The 27,268-nt window shown below is 40.8% G+C and overlaps 1 protein-coding gene across 12 annotated transcripts in view; it reads right to left on the bottom strand.

Moving 5' to 3' along the window:
- The window catches only part of MPP7 (MAGUK p55 scaffold protein 7), a 98,600-nt gene that overhangs the window by 47,599 nt on the left and 23,733 nt on the right, over nucleotides 1–27,268 (bottom strand). For 9 of the 12 annotated variants that reach the window (XM_053410600.1, XM_053410601.1, XM_053410599.1 and 6 more), the window contains exons 2-3: nucleotides 20,615–20,779; nucleotides 15,186–15,304 (exon numbers count right to left, since the gene is read on the bottom strand). In XM_053410600.1, the coding sequence (XP_053266575.1) occupies nucleotides 15,186–15,304; nucleotides 20,615–20,651 (156 nt within the window). In that variant the 5' untranslated portion in view covers nucleotides 20,652–20,779. Of the gene's footprint in view, nucleotides 1–15,185; nucleotides 15,305–19,447; nucleotides 19,467–20,614; nucleotides 20,780–27,268 lie in introns of those variants that run through there. The other 3 variants (XM_053410604.1, XM_053410608.1, XM_053410607.1) reach the window with 3 other exon arrangements.

Genomic DNA, 27,268 nt, shown 5'->3' with positions numbered 1-27,268 from the left:
AGGGGGAGGAGGGGAGAGATGGAGCGTCCCGGCCGCCGAACAGTTTGTAGAAGAAATGGAAGCGATCCATCATCAACTCCAACTCAACTTAGAAAGGGCCAAAGAAGAATATAAGAGGCAGGCAGACAAGAGCAGAAGGGAAGGTGAAACCATAAGGGTGGGGAGTCAGGTGTGGCTGTCAACCCAAGGGTTGCCGTTCAAGGGGGGTTGCAAGAAATTGAGACCCAAAAGATTGGGACCATTTGAGGTCATTCAACAGGTCAACCCAGTGGCTTTCAGACTCCGGTTACCGAACCACATGAAACTGCACCCAGTATTCCACAGGTCATTACTGTCACCGTATAGAGGGGAAGGTGAAGGGGTTTCCACACGGGGACCAGTCTTAGAAGAGAGGGAAAGCAGCAACCATGTGGCGGAAATCCTCGACTCCAGGTGGAAGGGTAATCAGGTGGAGTATTTGGTAGCGTGGGAAGGGGAACCGGAGTCGGAAAACGCCTGGGTGACGGCAGAGGAGGTCAATGACGAGATCTTGATCGAAACGTTCCATCAAAGGTTCCCCAGGAAACCTCAGTCAGTAGCGAGGTTCCGGAGGGAGTACTTTGGCACCACCGACGAGGAGGAGGAACTGGAAGGATTCTCGGAATCGGAGTTGGAAGAAGGAATAGACTCCGATGAGGAGGAGTACTTAGAAACCAGAAACAGCAACCAGTGGAGGGAAATGTTCGAGAGTTCGGATGATGAGGGAGGTTCTTTCAGGGGTTTTGCTCCCTCGCCGCCCACAGAGGAGGGGAGGGGAGGGGGTGAAGGGGGCCCTGGAGGGGAGGTGGATGTCAGGGAACTGCCATCGGAAGCACAGGAGGTGAAAGGGCTCACAGAGGTTGGGAGAGACTTATCAGCTGAGGAGGGAACCAGCAGGGGGAGAGAAGGAGCTCCAAGGGAAAGTGAGGCGGAGGGATGGCTCAGAGACACTTCCAGCGAAAACAGTGGGGAGGTTTCAGGACCTCCTATAGGGACACCCACTCCTCGCCGGAAACTGTCGCGCCGAGAGTCCAGAAGACGCATTTCCGTTAAGGAGCTTTTATGCTGGAAGAAATTCCGTAAACGCCCACTGTCGGATTCTACCAGCGACTGACGGAGCCATGCTTAAGGAGCTCCGTTACAGACAGAGGTTTGGGGACTGAGCCAAACTCTGAGGGACTAGGAATTTTACGCACAAGCAGCCCATCATCCCATCACAATATGCATAAGATCTCATCCTTAATGTATTCAGCTGGCTGCCACCAGTGGGGACAACAGATATGTCATTGCTGGATTATAGTTATAGTAGCACTCAGCACTTCCATCTTCCCATTGTTGCCTTCTATATATTTTACACCAGCACTTTATACTTAAGGACTTGCAATTTAAAAGAAATAAAAAATAATTTATTCATTTTCAATAAACATAGAGTCAAAACTATATGCATAAAATATCTCTGTAGAAAATTCTAAAGATAATTAATAAAAATTACATTCTGATAAACAAATGAGAATAAAAAGTACTTGTGATGTATCAATACTTCAGATCTTAGCATCTAATGTAATTGTTTATTGCCATCCCTTTACTGAAGTGGTGGAATTAGCACTTTGTTCTGTTTTCATTTTTGTTTACAATAGTATTATAAAACAAAACACAACAGACAGGTACATATAAAACATAATATTTTAAAACTGTCAACTACCTGGCTATACAAAATAATCAAACATAAAAATGTCTTAATTAACCATATCATCAAAGCTACACGGGGCAAGCTGTTCTATAAAAAACACAGTGCACTTAATCTGTACAGTGGAACCTCGAGTTTCGAACGTAATCTGTTCCGGAAGACCGTTCGACTTCTGAAATGTTCAAAAACCGTGGATCAATGGGCGGTTGACAAAATCCATTGAAAAATACACAGCAGAAGCCATTTGACTTCCAAGGCACATTCGAAAATGGAAGCAATTACTTCTGGGTTTTTGGAGTTCAGGTTCTGAATTGTTCGGCTTCCGGGACAGGTTCCACTGTACTAGAAACAAGGTCTTAGTGTTACAGGTCCAGTTATCTGGAATCAATAACCAGCTGAAATCAGACAGGTGTCTAGAGTGATGATGTTTCGGTGCTTACTGAAAACATTTTTAAAGGAAATTTTAGTTTTCTTTGGAAGATCAATTTTATATCTGATGAAACTCTTTCATTGTCTTCAAAGTCTATATGGATGGTTTAATTGTTTTAGTTTGTTGCATTGATTTTATTATTCTTAGAACATTTGTGCCTGTTTTATTTGGTTTTAAATGCCATGACACCTGTGAGAATCAGGTTGGCAACTGCTGAACTAGTATGGAGTAGACGTTTATCAAGGAAACAAAGGAAGGGCTATATTTCTGCAGTAATGTAAAGAGAGAAGCAACATGTCAGGGAACTGCCATCTGAGACGCAGTAGGTGAAGGGGCTCACGGAGGGTGAGAGAGACCATTCAGCTGAGGAGGGGACCAGCAGGGGGAGAAGTGGAGTTCCAAGGGAAAGTGAGTCGGAGGGAGGGCTCAGAGACACTTCAAGCGAGAACAGTGGGGAGGTTTCAGGACCTCCTGTAGGGACACCCACTCTTCGCCGGAAACTGTCACGCCGAGAGTCCAGAAGACGCGTTTCCGTTAAGGAGCTTTTATGCTGGAAGAAGTTCCGTAAACGCCCACTGTCCGATTCAACGAGCGACTGATGGAGCCATGCTTAAGGAGCTCCGTCACAGACAGAGGTTTGTGGACTTAGCCAAACTCTGAGGGACTAGGATTTTACGCACAAGCAGCTCACCATCCCATCACAGCAATCGGACAGTCCCTGAAAGCAGCTTGTGCAGAGAGGCATCATGAGCAACCCAGCCGGAGCCGGGGGAGCAGGAGGAGCTGGAGAGGGTCCAAGCCTGGAAGAAAGGTACAGGGTGTTGGAAGTCCAGCTAGCACTGCAAACGGCGAGGCTAGAGGAAAGGAGGGCGCAGGATGCAGAAAAGGCAAAAGGCGCTACACTAGCAAGAAAGATGCCAGGTTTGGTGCAGAAGTTTGGGGGGGACCCCAGGAACTACCAAGCCTTTAGGACAGAGATGCAGTATGCTCTCGAACTGCAGTTTAACGACTTTCCCGACGAGGCATCGCGAGTGGCGTTTGTGGTTGGCCATCTCGAAGGGGGGGCGAGGGACTGGGTTAGACCCCTGATGGCAGGGAATAGTGAAATGCTGAAGGACACGAGGAAGTTTTTTCGCGCCATGGATTTGATGTTTTCCAGCGAGATTGAACAGGGACTGCTGCGCAGACAATTGATGGCTTGCAAACAGGGTAGCCGATCGGTTCGTGAGTACTGGACTGAGTTTACAATGTTGATACATAAATTAGGGTGGGACCTATCGGCGGAACCCATTCAAATGCTCTTTGAAGAGGGGCTTTCTTCGGCGGTGAAAGACGAACTTTCCCGAGCGCCCAGGGCGGAGTCTATGGACCAGCTGACCAAATCAGCGCTGACCATTGGAGCGCGCCAGGAGGCAAGAGCCTTGGAGAAGCGGGAGGGGAAAGGAGAGCGTTGGAGGGATTTCCGCATTCCAGAGATTCCAGAGCCGAGTTTCCCGCCAGGAGAGCCGATGGAAGTTGGAACAGCGCGCGCGCGCGCAGTTTCAAAACCCAGTGAAGGGAGGAAGAAGGAGGAAAAGAGCGCCAAGAAATGTTATCTGTGCCAGCAGCCAGGTCACTTTGCCAGAGTCTGCCCGCAAAGAAAGGAATGGCAAGGGATGGCGGGAGCTGTTGGGGGGAAGGAGGAGGGAGTACAGGAGCCAGTAAAAGCCAACGCCTGGCTGCCACCGTCAGGGCACTGCAGCCAGGCCAAGGAGCAGTAAAAGTGCCCACTCCGGAACCTCCAAGACCAGCCCTAGTAATAGAGGTGTTGCTAGAGCTGGCAAACGGATACCCACTAAAGACAAAGGCGCTGTTGGACTCAGGCAGCTCCTGTAATTTTATGAGTAAGGAGTTTGCAGCCGAACACCAGATACAGACAATCCCTTTAAGCAACCCCCTGCAGGTGACCACGATCGATGGGAGGGAGCTGTTGGGAGGAGAAGTTAGCCTACAGACCGTCCCAATGGTTATGAGGGTGGCCAGGCACACCGAAAGGATAGCGTTCAATGTGGCCACCCTGGGAGGGGCTCCCGTCATTTTGGGAATGAGCTGGCTAGTGTTGCATGACCCGCTAGTGGGCTGGCATCAGAGAGTGGTCTCCTTTGGGTCAGCACATTGCCTAGAACACTGCAGAGAAGGAAAGGTGCCAGAAGGGGCAAAAGCCTTTCTAGCAGGGACGGAAGTGGCGGACAAAGGGAAGGTGCCCAAACAATACGCTGACCTGAGCAAGGTCTTCAGCGAAAGGGAAGCAGATAAACTACCACCGCATAGAGACTTTGACTGCCAAATTAACCTGGTCCCTGGGGCCCAGCTCCCCGTGGGCAAGCTGTACGCCATGTCAGACAGGGAAATGCAGGAGTTAAGGGAGTTTATTGATAAAAACCTGAAGAGGGGCTTCATCAGAGAGTCCAGAGCGGTGGGGGGGAGCCCAGTGTTTTTTGTGGACAAAAAAAACACGGATAAACCCAGGCTAGTAGTGGACTACCGGCGGCTAAATGCCGTGTCAGAACCAGTGACTTTCCCCATGCCCAGGATTGATGACATTTTGACCAGGGTGAGGAAGGGAAAGATATTCACGAAACTGGACCTGAGAGGGGCATACAACCTGATACGAATAAGGAAAGGGGATGAATGGAAAACCACCATGTTCACCCCTTTGGGGGCTTTTGAATATCTCGTTATGCCATTCGGATTGCAATCAGGCTCCGCCTGTTTTCAATCGCTCATGAACCATGTCCTGGGACCTTTGCTTTACAAGAATTGCGTGGCCCTCCTCGATGACGTGCTGATATATTCAGAGAATGAGGAGCAGCATGTAAAGGATGTCAGGGAAGTGCTGAGCCAGCTGCAAGCAAACCAGCTGTGGGTGAAATTGGAGAAGTGTCAGTTTCACACCAAGGAGGTGGAATTCCTGGGGTACCGCTTATCAGACAAGGGATTAGCCATGGATCCAGGCAAGGTCCAGGCGGTGCTGGAATGGAAGACACCGAAAACGAAAAAGGATGTGCAAAGGTTCTTAGGGTTTGGGAACTTTTACCGTAAATTCATCAAGAACTTTGCCCACTTAACGGCTCCCATCACGGACTGTCTAAGCAGCAAGAAGAAATTCGTTTGGACGGCGGAGGCGGAGCAAGCATTTGAGGAATTGAAAAGGGCATTCGCTTCGGAAGAACAGCTCCTGCATGTGGATTTACAAAAACCCATGAGAGTGGAAACTGATGCCTCAGACCGGGCGGTGGGGGCGGTGCTGCTTCAGCCAGGGAGCAATAAGTCGGAATGGAGACCGTGTGCCTTCTTTTCGCGTAAGCTGAACAAATCCGAGAGGAACTACACCGTATATGACCGAGAACTACTCGCCATTCACGAAGCGTTCCGGAGATGGAGACATTTACTAATTGGCGCACAGCATAAGGTGCAAGTGTGTACGGACCACAAGAATTTGGAGTATTGGAGAACGGCACGAGTGCTCAACCAACGACAAGTGAGGTGGGCCCAGGAGTTCTCCAAATTCCATTTTGAAATCTGCTATGTGCCAGGTCCAGAAAACATTAGAGCGGACGCTCTCTCACGCAAACCAGAATATTTGGAGGGGGAGGGAGCGCCTGAAGAGAGACATATCATCCCAGAGGACCACTGGGTGTGTGGGGCGGCCTGGGTGGGGCAAAGAGAACTGGTAGAGGGAACGGTAAATGATGAATACGCCCAGGATGAGCTCAGAGGTTTAAGGAGAGAGGGAGAAGACCCCGGAGGTTTTGAAGAAAGAAACGGGGCATTGTATTACAAAGGGGCACTATATATACCCGAAGGGGAATTGAGGGGGAGAGTACTCAAACAGCTGCACGACAACCCCACAGCGGGGCATTTTGGGCAACACAAGACCATGTGGTTGGTGACCAGGGAGTTTTGGTGGCCCAAGGTGAGGGAGGATGTACGGGAGTATGTGAGAAGGTGTGACCAATGCCAGAGAGCCAAAGGAGAAAGGCGGGCGCCAGCGGGGTTATTAGAACCGTTACCCACACCAGAACGACCGTGGGAGGCGGTATCGATAGATTTTATGACTGATCTGCCCAAATCCCAGGGGAAAACCGCCATACTAGTCGTAGTAGACCTGTTAACTAAGATGGGTCACTTTGTAGCTTGCTCACATGCAGTCACGGCGGAAGAGACAGCGAAATTGTTTGTAGAACATATTTTTAGGCTGCATGGCGCCCCCTTGAGGGTGGTCTCCGACAGAGGGAAACAGTTTACGTCCAGATTCTGGAGGAAACTTATGAGCTTGTTGCACGTAGAGGTCAACTTTTCGACTGCCAGGCACCCTGAGACCAATGGGCAGGCGGAGAGGGCAAACGGTATCCTCCAACAATACCTGAGGTGTTATGTCAATGACAGAGAGAACGATTGGGTCGAAAAGTTGGCACTAGCGGAATTTGCTTACAATAATGCGGAGAATGTGCCCACCGGGATGAGCCCCTTTTTGGCTAATTATGGGTGCCACCCCAGGGCGTTTCCAGGGGAAGGAGGGGAGAGATGGAGTGTCCCGGCCGCTGAACATTTTGTAGAAGAGATGGAAGCGATCCATCGTCAACTCCAACTCAACTTAGAAAGGGCCAAAGAAGAATATAAGAGGCAGGCAGACAAGAGCAGAAGGGAAGGTGAAACCATTAGGGTGGGGAGTCAGGTCTGGCTATCAACCCAAGGGTTGCCGTTCAAGGGGGGTTGCAAGAAATTGAGACCCAAAAGATTGGGACCATTTGAGGTCATCCAACAGGTCAACCCAGTGGCTTTCAGACTCCGGTTACCGAACCACATGAAACTGCACCCAGTATTCCACAGGTCATTACTGTCACCATATAGGGGGGAAGGTGAAGGGGTATCCACACGGGGGCCAGCCATAGAAGAAAGGGAAAGCAGCAACCATGTGGCGGAAATCCTCGACTCCAGGTGGAAGGGTAATCAGGTGGAGTATTTGGTCGCGTGGGAAGGGGAGCCGGAGTCGGAAAACACCTGGGTGACGGCAGAGGAGGTCCGTGACGAGATCTTGATCGAAACGTTCCATCAAAGGTTCCCCAGGAAACCTCAGCCAGTAGCGAGGTTCCGGAGGGAGTACTTTGGCACCACCGACGATGAGGAGGAACTGGAAGGATTCAGGGAATCGGAGTTGGAAGAAGGAACAGACTCCGATGAGGAGGAGTACTTGGAAACCGGAAACAGCAACAGGTGGAGGGAAGTGTTCGAAACTTCGGAAGATGAGGGAGGTTCCTTCAGGGGTTTTGCTCCCTCGCCTCCCGCAGAGGAGGGGAGGGAAGGGGGTGAAGGGGGCCCTGGAGGGGAGGTGGATGTCAGGGAACTGCCATCTGAGACGCAGTAGGTGAAGGGGCTCACGGAGGGTGAGAGAGACCATTCAGCTGAGGAGGGGACCAGCAGGGGGAGAAGTGGAGTTCCAAGGGAAAGTGAGTCGGAGGGAGGGCTCAGAGACACTTCAAGCGAGAACAGTGGGGAGGTTTCAGGACCTCCTGTAGGGACACCCACTCTTCGCCGGAAACTGTCACGCCGAGAGTCCAGAAGACGCGTTTCCGTTAAGGAGCTTTTATGCTGGAAGAAGTTCCGTAAACGCCCACTGTCCGATTCAACGAGCGACTGATGGAGCCATGCTTAAGGAGCTCCGTCACAGACAGAGGTTTGTGGACTTAGCCAAACTCTGAGGGACTAGGATTTTACGCACAAGCAGCTCACCATCCCATCACACAACACAACTGAAGCTTGAATCAAAATCTCTGGATGGAATGGTAGCTTTCAAGGTTGTTGAACTGGTATTCTGAACTTTCTGGATTAACCAGGTACCATGAGGACTGCTTCCACTTGCTGCTCCAATATTTTCAAGACAACCCTAGATAACATCTGGAAGGAGGGGAGGCACTTTCTATCCTTTTTGTTGCTAGCTAAGAATTTTCATCCTCAGCCTAAAGACATCTAGACACTGAGAAGAAAAGTATGGGCCATTTTCCTGAAGCAAATATGTCAGGATCCCCAAAGCAACAGCCTCAAGTGAAGCATCTACTGGCATCTTTCAGAATTTGTCTGTTCAACTAGTGAAGCTACCTTGTCTCTCTCCACTGACATATTCTGACAACAGATTTCCCCCCCTGCTCAGTTTAAAACCTTGTATGCCTTTTAGTGAAGTCACAGGTCTCATGCCTTCCTGTCTGTTCGTATACACTTTTGTAGATACATTGCTGATATGGATCAGTATATCCTTGTTCTTGTTGTATTCTTGAAATCTGAATGCTCTCAGCTGCAGACAGGTGATGGAACTCCTTGCACTGTGTTGCAATCTACAAAAACCCATCATTAAGACAGAAAAAATAACTCTCCACTTGCAGCAGACATCAAGCCACATGACTTGCAGAAAAGGAGGGGTCATAAATAATCCCTGGCAATTTAGCAAGTCAAAGTTTGCAGACTCTGGGTTAAGGATCTGTGAGGAGGTGTAGCATCATCGACTCCCTTCCCCACTACTCCCTCCAAATCTTCACCAGGCTGTACCATAATTAAAACTTATGGTAGCACAAAACTTAACCACAGTTAATTCTAACCAAGGTTTACTATTAATCTTGATTTGAAGCTAGGGTATGAAACGACTTTGAAATTCTAGTTAGCCACAGTTAAAAGGTCAGTAAAATAATTGTACTAACCTTTCACTTTCAACATTAACTAAGAATTATTAACTTTAGTACTGTACCATGTTTCAATATGCAAAATGCATATTTAGTTTTATTACTATTTGATTCTGCCTTCTGTTTCAATATATTTGCTTTACTTACCGACAGTAGATCCAGACAAAGAATATATTTCAAGATCCAAATTAATAGGAAAGTACTATAATGCAGAAAGGCATTCTACTTTTGCCCATTTGAACAGAATAGTTTAAATATGGGCTATAAACCCCCCTTACTCCTCGCACAGTTTCTTTTCCTTTCCTTTTTTGATATTTCTGAAAGCAACTTTATACTTTGACTTCTTTGTTCCTCACACAACACAATAAAGCAACTATTATTTGAAATTTCAGAGACTTCATTCAAGTGTACTTTTTTGTTCAGTAAGTAAGGAAAGGTTTTGATGACTTTGCTTATAGGAAGAGGTCCCCTTAGTGGGTAGAGGAAATTCACTTTAAAGCCAAACAAGTCACCCTTCCTCCAAGATAAATTTCCCTGCCCCTTTTTGAGCCAAACTCCCTGCTCAGCTACTGCAGAAAGAATGTCCAAAATTGGATGAGGTTTTGTTGCGCACTTCAAGCTCAAGTTTCTTAGAACTTGTACACTCTTCAGGACATTTCGAAAGCTGAATTAATCTCTTCCATTTGAGATGAGAACATGACGCTTTAGCAATAAACCTATTTTTATACATGCACTGTACACAGAACATTACTAAACCTTGTCTCCTTTAAAGCCCGAGGTCCCTCAAGAGATCTTTAGTAAAACCATATTTTTGTTGTTTTTAGTTTTAAAAAAATGAATTTGCTTGAAGACTTCTTCCCTCTTGGAGTCCACTGATTCCTTCCATACACACTATTATTGACATAGCATCAAAGCTAGAAATGAATTCTATTTGACTTTTTAACCTTGAAACTTGCACACAAAGGTGCTTTCAACAGCAGCCTGAAGCACACCCATTATGTTATCCTTTATTCTAGACTACAGCAGATTACTTCTACAATCTCCATTTCAATGAAATCTACAATTGGCTTCATATCACAATGCTATTTATGTTTGGTCATTAGCAGCAATCATTAGAAAATGAGGAGCAAATGTGAACCCATGGCTGCAATGCATTATGTGTGTGTGAGAGAAGGAGGTGATAAATACTTGTCTGCAACAGCCTTTATCTGTGAAACCAAGAGCTACTGGTTTTGTAAAGTGGCCATAACTGGAGAACAAGGGTGCAATACTATAAACATTAATGCAAATTAATTAAACAATCCAAATGCTAAAAATGTGTTGAAAAATTCTCTCTCTGTCTCTCTTTCTCTGCCTGTGTGGGTGTATAAGTTTACTACAGCTTAAAAGTAGTTACAATTATTTTAACTAGTATCTAACTTTTCAAAAACAATGCACAATTTTTGTACAATTTTCAATCCAGCAACTTTATGCTTAAACATTCCTATTTGAAACAGGATGATTTTTTTTTCCTTAAATGGCAATTTGGCACACACCAATGGCAGACATAGCCAACTCCTCAAAGAATATAAGGCCATATAAAAGGTGGTGTGCCTCTTGCATCACATTCAGAAAGGGATGTGTGTGTAAAACGCAACAATTAAAAAACATGTACATGTAAAATACAGAATTCCACCACAGAGATTTTACAATTTCCAGTTCTTCAGCCCCTTGTTAGATGTTAAAACAGAGAACAGACACCACACGTACAGTGCAAACATATCAAAAGTTGACTCAAATGTAAGTTCCATGGATATGAATGTTACTTATTCCCAGAAAACTAGGTACAGGATTGCAGCCTCATGCCACAACTGGCAGCTGAATTAGATTTCTGTTTGAAGATAACTTCTAACGACATTGTGCCATCTGCACAGCAAACATGTTCCACAAAGTAGTAGCTATTTTAAAACATTGTGGTTAAGAAAATTCTGTTAACAAGAATGTCAACTATAAATTAAGAGAACATAAACATGAGAACCACATACTTATAACTCAAAACATAGACCAAGTGAAGAGGTCTGTATCTTAAAGATGGTGTGGTGTGCTAGATATAGATATGTAAAGATACATAAGCTACTCTGACAGCCTTTTTTGGCTAAAGTTTTACATGTCGTAAATGAATAAATAAATTGTCCTTGTACTTCCCTGTATCTTCTTATGCCCACGCATAAAGTCAGCTGCAGTTTCACTCCCTGATACAGTCGTACCTTGGAAGCTTGAATGGAATCTGTTCCGGAAGTCAGTTTGACTTCCAAAACGTTCGGAAACCAAGGTGCGGCTTCTGATTGGCTGCTGGAAGCTCCTGCAGCCAATCAGAAGCCGTGCCGGACATTCGGGTTCCAAAGAACGGTCGCAATCCAGAACACTCCCAGGTTTGCGGCATTCGGGAGCCAAAACGTTTGACTCACAAGGCGGTCGTCCATCAAGGTACGACTGTATAAGTATCTTTCCAGGGTTACAATCTAATTCTTTGAAGGCAACAACCAGAGAGCAAATGAATGTACATCTTTGGAAGTAGGAAGTGTTCTATTCAAATTGGAGGTCACAGAAAGGCTTGTAGCTGCAGCACTGAAGAAGCTAAGCAAGTATTAATTAATCTGATCCATCCCTTGAATGGGAAACCACTGGCAGCCCCATCCAAGAACAAAATAAGTAAACTTCTTTTTTTTAAAGTCATCTTTTATCTTTTTGTTCTCAGAGGAATCAGAGAAGTAAGTTTTTCAATGCCCATATTCACTGTCAAGTATTAATGATAAAAGGATTGGACTTTGCTTAGCCTTCAGATGAACCCATGTTTACAATATCTAAGAGAAGAAAAGTGAGCCATGATCAAAGAACTGGGATTTCTATATTATCAGTAGCTGTCTATTGAAAAATGTGCATATTACCTTTTTGAAAAATTATTTCTCCTTAAAGGATGAAGCATTCTCCATTCCTATTTCTTTTTGGCTGCATTGCTGCTTCTCTTTGGAACTCTCCCAGCAGCAACTTGGGAGTTGGCTAAAGCTACAGCTGATCCAAAAATATTTTTCTAGATTTTTAACATTTCTGCCACTGATGAATTCCGGGGAATCACCAGAAAGTATGTCACACGTCCCTCTGATTTGCATAGTCCTACTGGCCAAACATATGTTATAAAATCACTTTAGATTGATATTTTCTTGCTAATTAATACAAATATTCTCTCCTACTTTTCTTTATCACTCAAAATGGCCAGCTTTAGCTGTTGTTACATTTTATTTTATGTTATGTTAGGGTAGAAAAATGATAAATAGCAGATAAAAGAGAAAATGCTGGTGGTCTTGTCAGATGTTTATTAATAGAATGTTGTAAGTTATTCAGTTATTTGTTATATGGACTTCAAAACAGAGTTGCAAGGTGACCAAATTTGAGGATAACACCCAATTATGTAAGGTGGTGAAATCCCAAACAGACTGTGAAGATCCCCAACCAGATGTCTAAAAATTAGGTGGCTCAATCTTACTTACTAATTTGTTACCCAATGTCTAAGTTGCATACTGGAGCAATAAATAAATAAATCCCAACTTCACATATAAAATGATGGAAGAACTAGCAGTGACTAACCAGGACAGAGACCCTGTCATCATAGTAGAGATCTTTAACTGTAGGATTTTTATTTATAAAAAATAATAATCTAGTTTTATGCCAGAAGTAACTAGGAAAGCAACTGAAACCATAATGGCTCTATCTGGAATGCTATCTATAATTCTGATTGCTTCATCTCAAAAAGAACAATGAAAGAGCTGGAAAAGGGCAGCCAAAATTATCAAGAGATTAGAAATAACTTTCCCACGAGGAAAGGCCAAAGTTTAAGGCTTTTTAGTTTAAAAAACTATATATCCCCCAATGAAGTTAATAGCAATAGATTCAGAACAGACAAAATCAAGTACTTCAAACAATGCATAATTAAAGGAATTAGCTGCCCCAAGATGCCCCCTGGCTTAGAGTCAAATTAAAGCAGGAACTGTAGTACAATCTAAAATGAAAAGGTACTACATTGTGTTCAATGTATGTAACATAACTTGCATAAATAAAGGTAAAAGACCAAACTAAACAACATCTATCAAAAAAATATTCAGAAGATGTAACACTGGTTGAAAGAAAACACACCATTTTGGCTGTTCAGGATTTTCAATTCCTTCTATTTTCTCAAATGGCATTGGGTTATATCCTGGGATTAGAGTCAATCTAGACATGCAAATACAAAGATGCTAACTACCGTATTTTTCGCACCATAGGGCACACCGGACCATAGGGCGCACCTAGTTTTTAGACGGGGAAATCAATAAAAAAATCTTTCCCCCCCCAGCCCCAAAGAGCAGCGTACAGGCTGCGCACAACCTCTCCCTGCCGGAGGGGTTGCGTGCAGCTATGGAACAAGCCAAGGCAGCGAGCGGGGTGGATCCCGCTCGCTGCTTTGGCTTCCTCTTTAGCCCCGCGCAATCTCTCTCTGCCAGGAGAGGCTGAGTGGAGCTAAAGAAGCCATAGCCCCGTGCAGCCTCTCCCTGCCGGAGGGGTTGTGCGCGGCTATGGCACGAGCCTGCATTCGCTCCATAGGATGCACACACATTTCCCCTCAATTTTTGGAGGGGGAAAACTGCGTCCAATAGAGCGAAAAATACGGTACACCTTTGCATTTAATGCAAATAGCAGCCATGGGGAGATGTCTGATATTATTGGGATCATGGGAGGCAGTGAGCAGGGAGTTTAATCTCTCCTCCCTTCCTGTAGTCCTTAAAGAAATCATTCCCCCAAATCTTACATTTGCAACTAGTTGTTTTATGTCATCTAGTTGCGCAAAGGAGGATTTTTAAAAGGATTAGACAAATCCACGGACTCTCAGCATGATGCTCCAATCAAAGCAAGCAACCATCAAAGTTTGTACAAGCTAAGGTTTTCAATTATCTTCCAGGTAAGCCTCATATGCTATCTACGTATTATATCTTGTATTATATCTGTCTAGTTGGGAGATTCTGTGGCCCTCCAAATGTAATTAGATTCTAACATACTGAGGGCCACAAGTTCCCCATTCCCAGTCTAGCCTTAGGGCAGGGATAGCCAGCCTGGTGCCCCCTTGACATTGATAGACTACAGCTCTCATTACCCTTGACTATTGGCTATGCTGAGCAGGGGAGATAGAAGTTGGAGTCCAACAATACCTGGAAAGCTCCATGTTGGCTACCCCCACTCTAAGGGATGAAAATAGGGTTGAGTCATCCAACCAGGAGAAGTTGGAGGGAAATGCTCCTAGACATCTCCATAACTTGGGAGAAGCAGCTACACATGTAAAATAACCCAAAGGCTAAAAACCCGAGTAGTGATTCAGAAGCCAAGTACACCCTATTTTTGTGATGCTGCAAATGATTATGGGCACATTTCTTTTGGCGGGAATGCAGCCACAAATGTGTTAAGGGACTGCAACAGAGTTCAATAAAAGCCTTTTCCTTTCCTCTGGGAAAGGAACCTTTTATTCCTGGAATGGGAAGCCAGTGTACTTCCCACTTTCCCATACAGTCTCTCCTCTCCTACCCAGAGGCCCCGCCAACAATGTATTACAAGTTCAAATTATAGGACTTGCCTTTTGCAAGTGGCTTTTAATGTTAGCTCTCTGTGAAATCGTAATACTAGTGGCATGATTGCAATTATGGACATTAAAACTGTAAAGTATTTTGTAAATTAGAAAGTACTATATACATGAATATTTACCATTTTTCTCTGGACACATCCATGAATTACTCTACCAAGTTTATTTTATCATGATCTACTTGAATATATTTATATGCTGAACACAATTTTCAATGGATGCAAGCCAATTAAAGAGTCTTACTTGAATTTCAGTTGACTTTGTTAAAGGAAATTATTTTAAATTAATGTGGCTACTGAACTGTTGCCATCTTTTACCTCAAAAATATATCCCGTCTAATTTTTGCTGTGAACATTTGTTTGTTTAAGCTAAACTCCAGGCCTTGAATGTTGACCATGAAGGAGTCTCAGATTTCCTGCTACTATTTCGTGCTACCTCATTCTAAACAAGGGCAAACATCATATGTTTGTTACATTAGTGTATACTGCCAAAACATCACTATTAAATGAAATCATCTCTGTATTTTGGGTAGAATCCTTTTAACAACTTCCACCCCTCACAGAAGCACTGAGTTGAAACAAGGCTGTTTTGTTTTCACAAAGAAACAGTTTGATTCCTGGTTTACTAGAGGCTGCTCAAAATGTTTTTCCATAAGCGCTTCTACAAAAGAATGAACATTTAAGTGTGGTTTACCTTTACCAGTGAATGAAGGCTTTTTTCACCAAACATATCCCAGAGGAAGGTCAGGTCTTCCTGGCTGTCCACATGTGGCTGCAGCTGGGCTGGCAATGAAGCCAGCAGCTCATACAAACCTATAAAGTGAAAATAAAACACAAAGTGAAAGCTAAGGGTGATCTCATTAATTTCACTTAACCCTCCTGTGTACCTTGCAGCCTACACCATTTTATATTAAGCAAGTAGTGGGATTGGAAGTAGCCAGCAAAACATTAACGAACCAGAAACAGAAGTTTGGTTTAAAAAGTAGTTACTAACAGGGTACTTTTTACTTTATTAACAGTTGCTAAAGCTTCTATAGCAATATATTTACTTAACACTGTACCAAGAATTCATAAACTTTTTGGAAAGGGACAAAACCCAGAAACACATGCATTCCTTTGCTTAATCGTTATTCCATTTCCCTTGATGTTAGAGTGAAATGAGTCATGAATAGGAAAAACATCCTTATAAGAACAGAAAATGGATAGGGTGGTCCATTAAAAAGAGTTTGTGGTTTCTCTAAATACTTCTCACCAATACATTGCTTTTTTAAAAAAAAGATCTTGGGTGTAATAGATGCACAAAAATGAATACTTCATTGCTAGCTATTCAGGAGTCAATTCTTTGAGCAAAATCCTTGTACGATTAAGTTATATTTTGTTAAAGAGAGAGTGCATGCATAGGATTTATCCAGGCTTCTCCACAGGGATTAAAGCAATGGCTGCTCCCAGTTATTTGTGGCACATCTCAGAGCAATTTCCCAGGGGCAGACAGTAGCACAGTGTTTTCACAGTAGCATACAGCATAAAACCATCCATCATGCTGCTGTCCAAGAAACATAGCAACATGACTTGCAGCAGCCTTCCCAGAGGAGGTAACCTAGCATGATCAGGTATCAATCCATAGCATATGTTTAGTTTTTCCAGTGGGATTTTTTTTGGGGGGGGGGGTAAGACGACACAAGTCTCTCCCTGCCATAGTCTTTGAAAACACTGATAACCTCCTGGCTAACCCACCATAGTATGACACTACTATGATTTTTATTCTATTGCTGCAATCCTGACTAGACTTCCTAGGAAGTAAGCTTCACTGAACTTTTCTGAGTATAAATGTTTATGATCAGACCAAGGGCTGTTGCATCACAAGAACAGCTTTCCAAAATAATTTCCATTCAAGCATATTCTGTAAAGCTACTTAGTAATCTATCAATGTGATGATTATATCCTTCGTTCTCATATTTTAAGTCACTGCTACTGCATGATCTTTGGAGGCATCGTATGCCTCTTCTAAAATTAAATACAGCACCTTGGGGGACTGATTTAATGTTTTCCCCTCTTTCCTGGCATTACTTAAAGTATGCTGGAAAAAAACATTCTTTCCAGACATCATTTTCTATGGGCTTTTGGGAGGCAATGTTCATATTTCAAATCTTGCTTTATTTTATACCTACTCTCATTTATAGTATTTCTGAAACATAAAAACAGGGTAACACTAAAATCACTACAATTTTTCCTAGTATAAAAAGCATTGAACTTACACGAAACAACACCTTGTATCAGGGGCTGTAGTCACACAGAGAGATCACAAGTTACAGGCTTTGTTCAGTAGTTGGATTAACAGAAGCAAAGCACCTAGTTTATAAGATTTATATACAGTAGAGGGTGTCTGAACATTTATCAAAATGAATATGGTACATAGTTTTAAGGAGTATTGTCCAGATCTCTTTTCATCCCATTTTTAAAGAAGAGATTTAATGTAAATATTAAACACTTTATCAAAATGGGACTGTAAGAGAGAAATTATGCTGCTGAAACAGGAATAGAAAGTGAATGAAAAATTAGCCCAACACTTCTAAAAACCAACAATTTGGGATTCCACAGTAAGTAGAAAATTATAACCATTTATTTAAAATAATATTGTTGGATACTCCCATTTCCATTTCTCATTGATTTGTTTTTATACTTAATATGACCCAGAGCCTTCATCACAAAAGATTAGTAGAGTTAAGAGAAAAAGTGAAGAGATATTTGGTGGTCACTTAAGGCAAGATGGTGGCAAGTTTTCAACAGCTTTGCACATGCACTGTCCTTGCTCAAAAAGCAGCAGCTTCACTTGCACTTAAGTTGAGCTGCATCTCCCTTGTCTCCATGCCTGATGAAAATCTTTGAAAATGCTAGTTGGAAATGGGGTATGGAAGAGGATTTCCCAGCTATTATACACAGGCGAAGTTTCATCTTACTTGTTCAAAGTTTATTATGTACATATGTTTATATATAGTGGCTGCTTATTTGAAACACCTGGCCATCTGATTGAAGAGCAGGGTAGTGGTATGCATTTTTAATCCAGGTTTTGATTTATACATCACTTTGTTCATGAAGCTCAGTTAACAGAATTACAAGTTCAAAACCTATTACATAGTTTTTCCATGAATGAAAGCCTACTTTATCTGGGACTGATATTTAGATCAATCCAACATTCCTAACAATGCCTGATCCAAAAGTCTTTGGAAGACTTCTTAGAGGTGGATGGAATGACTGATTCCAAAACTATAGGTTGTTCATGGAAGTAGTTTCACAAGGTAAACTGCGTTAAAGGAGGCCCCTGAGGATAAAAATCTAGTAACAATTATTGTAGCACGGACTTGTAAACAGTGTCTACAGTACATCCGTGGTACTGCTTTCCTAAACTTTATTAATCTTATTGAATACATGGATACATTGTCATAACAGTGATTTTATTTTTAAAAGACCTGAAAAATGTAATAAAATAATTCTTACAAATAATGGAAAATGAACAGCACACAACTTTTTCCAATTCTAGAGAGCAGTTTCCGTTACTATTATTTTCTACATAAGACAGCTAGTTCCTAGGAGAAGAATAAATGGCTAAGAAATTGGGGAAAGTGCTCACGTGGTAAACTACTCACTCTCAGAGTCCAGATGCTCAACATTCTTGACATCAGAGTGGAAAAATTTACTGTTAGTCTAGAGAAATTTAATATCACCATTCTTGTCATATCCTTCATAGCTTCATTATTAGAACAAGTCTGTGGAAGCTATAAAGTAGGACTAAATGATAAAAAAATATGGTCACTGCGTTCCATCACTCTTACATATTACAAGAAAGAACTAATCTTGTCAGAGATATTTTTAAAATCAATATTAGGACAAATGGATGTCCATTTACCTTCATTTGTTAAGTAATTTACTACATCAGAATTCTGAACCATAATGCCAAGCTACAACTTCAATATTTTATTGTAACTAAGGGGTAATAAACACTAAAGAACATACACCTAAGCCCAGAACAACACTGTAAAATTTTACTGTATTAATAAAATAGAACACACCAGTCTTTAATTTTTCCACTTTGACAAAAGTAGAATAATCATTACTGTTCATTGATATTTCTAACAGGCTTACATTTTTCACAGCAAAAAATTATTTCACAGTTCTGTAAAAGGATCGGATAACACTTTGTTATATGGAACTAAATATTCAGTAACAAAGATACCTGCATCCTGACATCTGAAGAAGAAGAAGAAGAGTTTGGATTTGATATCCCGCTTTATCACTACCCGAAGGAGTCTCAAAGCTGCTAACATTCTCCTTTCTCTTCCCCCACATCAAACACTCTGTGAGGTGAGTGAGGCTGAAAGACTTCAGAGAAGTATGACTAGCCCAAGGTCACCCAGCAGCTGCATGTAGAGGAATGGAGACGCGAACCCGGTTCACCAGATTACGAGACTACCGCTCTTAACCACTACACCACACTGGCTCCACACTGTACATTTGCTACTGTACAATGCAATTAAAGACCAGTATCAAGTACCTGAAAAAGGTTCACTCACTTAGCCATTTTAGTGGTTGTATATATGTAAAAATATCACATATGTTTATGCACATAATGGACAATTAGAAACCAAGTAAATTAAAAAAGCTGATTACTACGTGCAATGGTAAAGATTGTATAATCAAGTTTTAACAATGCTACCCACAGAAGGTATTACAATACAAACATGAAAACTGTCATTACTTTAGAAATGAACAATAATGATATTTTAAAAATGAGTACATTACTGTTCATTGTTTTTTAAATCATGGTTTCTTGCATATGGTCAAGATTTGTATGCCAACAGCAGCTTGGCAATATTACAGTAACATTGTGAGGGAGTTCAAGAATAGCCAACCCTTCTTCATTCAAATTAACAAGGATCTTCTTGCCTAGTATCATGTTACGTCAAAAGAAAAGCAACTGGAGTTCTGTTCTATTGGTCAGCTGTGCTAGAGAAGTATTTATTTCTTTTTTTATTTTCTTTCTTTTTTGCCAAGAGCTGCTCTCAAGAAGTCAGTCTAAGAATGTTAGGCACAAATCCAATTTATAACACTCATTTCAGAAGACCTTAGGAAGGTCCTTATCATTTTAGGAGTCTCTACACTTTGAATTACTAACAGCATTTGCAGGAAGGTAAAGCAAAGATTCCAGTTTCAATTGCCACAGAGTGGTAATCAAGCAAATTCTTCAGGTTTTGTCTAAAAATTTGCTTTTCTAAAATTAAACAACAGAAAATTGTACTGTGCTAGCAGAATTAAAACTAAGGATATGTACATTCGTTTGCTACCTTATAGAGAACTTTCAGCATACGTCATAACTGAAACACATTCTTGATATCCTTGTGAAGGAGGTAGAATGCAGTTGTTAAAGAAACTACAATAAAACCTGATTATAAAACCTGCTGCAATTATTGATATCTGAAACTATTACACATCAATTTCCCTTTACTATAGTTATACAATTCATAGATCTTTAATTTGCAACAAAGCTTATGTTAGTCCCCTAAAAGCATATACAAACCCCGAAAAAGAGATCCACAGGTTGAAGTTTGCTTCTGCCTGTGCATATCACTTTTTGGATTGGGAATTACAGGCATGACTTGGATATGCATCTAAAATAGCATCCATGTATGGATGTAGTCCACTAGCATGCATTTGTCTTGTTTATTTGAATGTACATTCCCTACCATATTATAGTAGAGGCAACTCCCCACTTATGTGTGAGTTACATTACGGGCCCCTGCATGCATAAGAAAAATTGCATAAAGTGGGGAGAACCCTCTAAACATCCCTTAAACACCCTCTCTGCTGCTCTCTCTTTAATCCATACCAAAAATACTGTATCCAAAAATCTCCACAAGTAGAATTGAATCTCTGGGGCCAGCAGGAAGCAGGATGTGTGGGAAAGCACTGTGCATATGTGCACAAACATGCAAGTGGTGGGATGCCTGTACAAGTCACACACGATTTTTTATGTGCCGCTGTAGATGGAGCAGGACAATATATCCCTATCTACACATAATGTAAAATCTAACAAACTGCAGAAAATTAGCAACCCCAGAGCATATCTACCTGTGTCACCTCCAGATCCAGTTGATAAAGCTGGCATGGTTTAGTTTGTGAGCTGCAACAAGGACACACACTAGAATAGCGCTGGAGCCAGAAGGAGGTAGAAAGTTTCAGTTCAATTACATGCAGCTGGGTTTTCTACGAGATTGAGGCAATTTCAAAGCAATCCTGGAAAGAACAGAAACATAACAAATAATTATTAGAATTATAAGTTGCTGTAATTTGCCAATGTATATCTAACCTAGTTTAGCAACTTGAAAACTATTTCTTCATACTACGTTATTTTAGGATCTTAAAAATAATATGTACTATCCAGATGGGGTTTCCTTTAATCTAATCTATGTGTAAGTTATAGCCACAAACCAAACAGTTGCTTGGGTTGATGTAAGGGACTTGTGCTAACCTGGCAGATTATTTATTTATTTATTTATTTATTTTACTATGAGCAACTGACATCCTCACCCTCTGCATACAAAACTGCTTTTCGAATTCCACATCATTTCAAAAACAACTTCCAATATAGTCTATTAAAGAAAAATATGTCTTAAAACCCATTTCCGAAAGAAACCTGGAGACTGAGCATTTGCCAATTAGAAATGTTTTGGTGGGGTTGTTTTTGTTTTGTTTCTTTTACAGTTTGAGTACTTTCCACTAATACAAATATCTATAACTATCCTAACAGTCCTCCCTATGGTATGGATCTCTCAACCATTCCAATGTATTTGGTGACAGTACTCACTCCAGAAATGCAGATATGAAATTGTAAAATTTTAACTTTTTGTTATTAGGATTATTGTGTGCTTCTACTACATGCTGAATGACCTTCTCTGTAGGATTATCATGTTGAATATTAAGCCACAATTATTAACACACCCTGCATTAAGACTGGCATAACAAGTAGTGTCCTCAAGTGGAGAGGATGAAGGAAAGAGAGTTAATTTTAACTTGTAAAAAATGTAATAAACGTAGAGTGACTTTAGCTTTTTCCATGGATATATTCAAATGTATTTTTGTGTCCACTATAATAGCTTACGATAACTACAACATTTATTTTAAGTTTTTAATCAGGTCATTTTTGTCATTCTATTAATGGAACTAGAGGCAAACATGTTTTAATATACAAATGATCACATGCTAAAAGATTACTGAAAAGTAATCAAAGAACTATAATTAAAACCCATCATTTACTGCTGGCAAGAAATAACTTCCTTTGAAGCTGATTCTAAAGCACCATTTATTTGTTTGTTTTCACATAATTAACTTCAGCTTTTTAACAGGCTTGTTTGACAGCCTACAAAATTGTTTGACAGAAAACTGGGTTATATCCAAGACAGAAGTTCAAATGTTTCATAGGATATTTTTGTAGAGAGTTTGATTATTAATATTCAATAGATAAATGGGCTGTTTGGGGATAAATCTATGGGCCTATATAACTCTGCACTGCATTGCGGTTATTGTGTTCTGGCACAACTCTATTTACTCAGTCTTAAAACAGAAGAAGGCAGAATATCTACACACAGATTTTAATTTTTTTTAAGGCACTTGATGCCAGGCCAAGGACACACTGTACAAGTTTTGCAAAGCATCAATTCAGTTTGTCTTGGTGCAAGTGTAACATGCACAAGTCAAAGCTGGAAAATAACATTTTAAGATCTGAACCTAGAGAGTCACAAAGCTATCGCAGAGTCAAACTAGTTATTGAAGGCAACCAGGTCTTTAAAAAATATTCATTTGTTCATCCACTAGTTTTTTAGGTATATTCCTTGAACCTTTTATTCCACAGCAAAAGTGCATTATCTATATTAATAAACACCTAGGTTGTAAAATACTAATTGTGATTGCAGATACTTAAGTTTAAAGACCAAAGCCTTAATAAATATAGAAAACACTTAATATTAACCAGTGAGGATGCCATTCCTCATTTTTTCTTTATTGTGGCTAAATTCCTTGATATTAACTTTCAAAAACCCTTATTCTAAAGGGTTGTGTGGTATGAAGTTATTCCCCTCAGAATCTCTATGTATATATTAGTGAAAATAAATGACCTGGTGAAATCTTTACCAGTTAAAAGCTTAATATTTTGTTGGAATGAAACAAGATTCTTTTCTCCAAAACTTGTAAATTAAGTTACATTTTTTCAGTAATGTTTGCTTTGGCTAAATTTGTTTCAAAATGCTTTGTAATTTTGTGTCAGAATCCAGCTATAAGTACTGCTGTCTGCTGCATGGAATCGATTTGCTGCAACACAGAAATACCAGCTGTTATAGTATGTCCTGAGAGGGATTACCGAATATTCTTAAATTGAAGTTCAATCCATCTTTCCATAAAAACACAAGCAAAAGCCAGGAACGTAAAAGGAGTATCAAGTGCACCTGAGGCATTTACAATGCCCAATAGGACTGTTAGAATCAGCCCTTTAAAAAGGCTCATTTTTTGAAATTTCATTATTCCAGTTGTACCTTGCTTCTATATCACACTGTATCAGATTCTTCTGGCAACTACCATGTGGAAACAGTGAAATATGTGAAGTTCAGTGACATGTTGAATTTCCACCAGGCCCTTAGTAACCTCTCAGGCTCCTGTAATACTTGTGACATCTAGTGGTTATGTGGAATGGTGCAGTGGCTTTGATTCACAATATCTAATGACACAATAAGGACCCTTCATTCCCTTCTTCAAAAAATAGAACACATGTTTGGTAGCTTAAGAAAAGGCAACATCTGAAAGTGACAATGTACCTTAAAGAAGCCAATCTATAATATGCCAAGTACAATTATTCCTCTACAATAAACAACAGCTGCTCTTGCTACAACACATGAGCTTCTATATTAGAATGTATATAGCACACTTCCTACATATTTTTCACACAGGTATTTCATATGTCTTCTCAGAAATCCTTGCAACAGCTCTAGCAATACGTATGTCAACATTATCCCCATATCACCAATGAGAGACTAATCACAGCTAAGCTGAAATTTGACTTCAGAACCTAATGCTCAGGCCTTCTATCAACTATGCTACTATCGTTTTGGGAACATTAGTGAAATTTTAGAATATGAACAGGATATTTATTTACTTCAGTCATGCAAGCTGTTTCACACAGCACATACAAGACCACAAAAGTAATCACAGCACTGAATTATTTCAGTGCAAAATTACATCTCTTTGAGAAGTTTATACTGCTTTCCTACACAACAGCAAGTCTTTTCTTGTCAATCACAAAAGACTTTTTAGGGCATGTTTGAAAGTGACTCATCTTGTTTTCCCCTGCTGTATTTTGTAACTCTAGTACGTTATAGGACATTTCAGAATCACCACACTTTTCTGTGTATAACATGCCCCCTATTTTGGGGAACTCAAAATTAAGAAAAGGAGGGGGGAGATTCCCCAAAGTTGTTGAGATTTTTTTGAGGGGGAGGATTGCCCAGAATTGTTGAGCTTTTGGGGGGGCAGAGTTGTTGAGCTTTTCTTAGGGGGGAATGCAATAAATCGCTCACCTGTCAGACTGACAATGCTGCTCACTTTCATCGCCAAAGCAACCTATCCTCTGTCCCATCGCTGAAAAAAAGTGCACATCGCCCGTCCAATTGCCGCAGCAACAGCCAATCAACACCAGCCCTTGCCGCAGCCACCAATAACAATCTCCAACTCACGGCAGCAACCAATCCCATGTCCCCACAATGCGCTACACATGTATAAGACGACCCCTAATTTTGAACATGATTTTGGAGTAAAAAAAAATAGTCTTATACACAGAAAAGTACGGTAGTTTGCTCTAAGTACAGAACAACTTTGGGAAATGTGGAAATTTTACACACATCAGTAAATATGAACAGTTTTTGTTAGCTTTTCCTCTAATTTTAAATTGGTATTAAATATAAAATCTGCTCCAGAACACATCTGTGCTTGAAGACAACAGCTGATTTATATGTTACAAACAAGCAGGAAAAAGATACATTGTTCTCAGTTCTTCCTGTCAACTGTTGTGAACTACCTCCAGTACTACAGACACTATGCCCCTGAAACACCAATTGCTTTGGATCACAAACAGGAGAATGCTAGTGCACTCACGTCCTGCTTAAGGGCTTCCAACAGGCATCTGGTTGGCTACTATGAGAATAGTATGCTGAACTAGATGGGTCTTTCAACTGAGCCAAAAGATTCTTATTATATGTGTCATCTGGGGTGCCTAGATTTTGATGCAGCAAAAATCAACAAGTCCCACTTATGGTATTCAAACTATTCCCCACTTCTAAAATGTATAAATCTGTACTTGAACTGCACCTGGGAAACAAAGCTTGAAAAGCCATTTATTAGAATTTCCCATTGTCACAATTATTTATTAGGATGGAATTTATTCTTTTATATTTCCATATCAGAAAATTGATAAAGTTTGACCTTTGCAGATCCAACTTCCAAGACACAATATTTACCTCACCTTAACAAGGCTACAAAACATGATTCTTACTTCTATTTGAGAAAGTCTAAAATCGTAAATTGAAGATAAAAGCCTAAACCCCTTCAGTAAATGACATGGGGTGGAAATTTTTCTGTTATGTAAGTTCATTAAGAATGAATGTGTGCCAATTACAAATAAATATTAGGCAGGCTTGCCAAGGTATTTAGTTTTGTTTTACTAAAAACAAGTAAGCTAAACATGCTAAATAAGATCACCCTCGATAGGAAAAACTTCTGGAAAACTCACACTGCCCCCTATTTCACTTGAACCCTCCAAATTCCAATATGTTTTAAGCGAGGACAGTTTGGCACAATGCATATTTTACAATTTACTCTATGTACTACCAGAGAGATTAACAGAGTCTATTAACACAATCCCAGAGACCTAAGTATTTAAATTCCACCACAGGACATTTAAAATCTACATTGTTAAATTACGTTGTTAAATTTATACATTTTCTGAGGGGGTTTTTATTTTGAGGGAATGAAACAGAAAATTGATTTAAATTTAGTCATTTCAAATGTTATATCTATATATTTCACAAAGAGTGCTTTGAATGCTTTTAAATTGATATGAAAGCAAAATTATATTAGGTCTAACAATTTAGCAAGAGTGCTCATTTGAAGCCGAAGCCTTTTTCATAAATTAATTCAACAAGAGAAGTGGTGATTAGCATCCTGTTCATGCAGAAACAGAATATTTCCTTACGTCTACAGGTTCAGAGCCAAAAGTATTAAGCATGGTCACAGAGCTACTGACCCAATTCCGTTCTGGGAGCTTAAACACTCATGGAAAGGCAAAGAGCTCCATTTGTGTTTAGTTCTGCTCCTTTTCTATTTGAGAGCATAAAATTTTTATAATATAGTTTCCTACTAAAATAGGAAAATCTAATTCAGCACAATAATTTTTCTAAGTCCATAATGGTTTCAATACAGCATTGTTCATTTTGCTGAAATAACAAAAAGCCAGGAAATGCAAACATTAACTTGGAGCTCCTGCATATCCTGTATAGTCACAGTATACATTTCATAAGAGAAAATAGTACTATGAGGGTGAGGGGAGCAATCCAAGTATGCAACCTCCCGCTCCCCATTTAGTAGACTTTCTTAAAATAAAGCATATAAGCTTTCTTTTTAAAAAATTGTTGCTTAAATTTGGCTTACACTTGTAACTCCTACTGTTACTAATAAATATTTAAAATTTGACTCGGGTCACCTGAAGCAGAAATTCCAGTAGTTTTACATTTTCTTCTAGACTGATTTGTATGAATGGGACTATTTTTCTTGCCACCATCATATTCTAAGAAGACAATAGGAATGGGGGAGAGCTCCAAATTCCTGAACCACAAAAGCACTAAACACCTTTTACTGAAAGAGTTCAAGGGTCCCTCTATCTTGGTATTGCTTACATTGATTGGGATCAGATCTCTGGGATTTCTGGCAACAGACATTCCCAGCCCTATATATACATTATATCTTGCTTTTGAATAAAGAAAACAAATAATTATACACAAAAATGTTCTTATCCACTATAAGCTATAAGCAGTGTAATTCCTTGTTTCTCAATGGAGATTCAATATATAATCTGTGTAGATATACCACTTTATAGGGTTTAGTCACTAGGATCTCACAACACACATACCCCATACACACATGTTGATAACCTGCATTAAAATGAGCTCAGTCGTGTTCCTAAACTCCAGAGCCTGGATACTTGATAACAACACTGCAAAGGCTAATTGAATTTAGATGAACATTTATTTGAGTTGTTTTCATTAGGCCATCAGCTCACCCCGATGCTCTATGGAAATAGGATATTACATACTGTTAAAAATATCAAAGAACTGAAGCACTGTAGAGAGAAATGTAAAAGTCATGCCCTAGTGGTCTATTTTAGCAGTAGTTTCTTTTGGCCAGAAGAGGGGGCCCACACTCTGTGAGAAGCATAATTCCCTAAACACATTCGCACATAAAGCTGTATTTCTCTAAAGCCTGTCTCGGATAGCAAGTCTTCACAATCACAGGTGACATCTGACTGGCACCATGATCCACTGTGCCTGTAGCAAGTTGACTAGTTACCTCAGCCAAATATTTAAGTCCTAGCACAGTGGGAAGATGAAAAACATTGGAACAGCTGGTCCCCAAATATTGTAGTAGACTTTAAGGCAGCTTGTCATGAAGATTACACAAATGAAAGCC

This window comes from Podarcis raffonei, chromosome 12 (genome assembly GCF_027172205.1).
Source record: "Podarcis raffonei isolate rPodRaf1 chromosome 12, rPodRaf1.pri, whole genome shotgun sequence".
Lineage (NCBI taxonomy): Eukaryota > Metazoa > Chordata > Lepidosauria > Squamata > Lacertidae > Podarcis > Podarcis raffonei.
The sequence above is the reverse complement of the archived record's forward strand: the minus strand, read 5'-3'. Positions and strand labels throughout refer to the sequence as shown.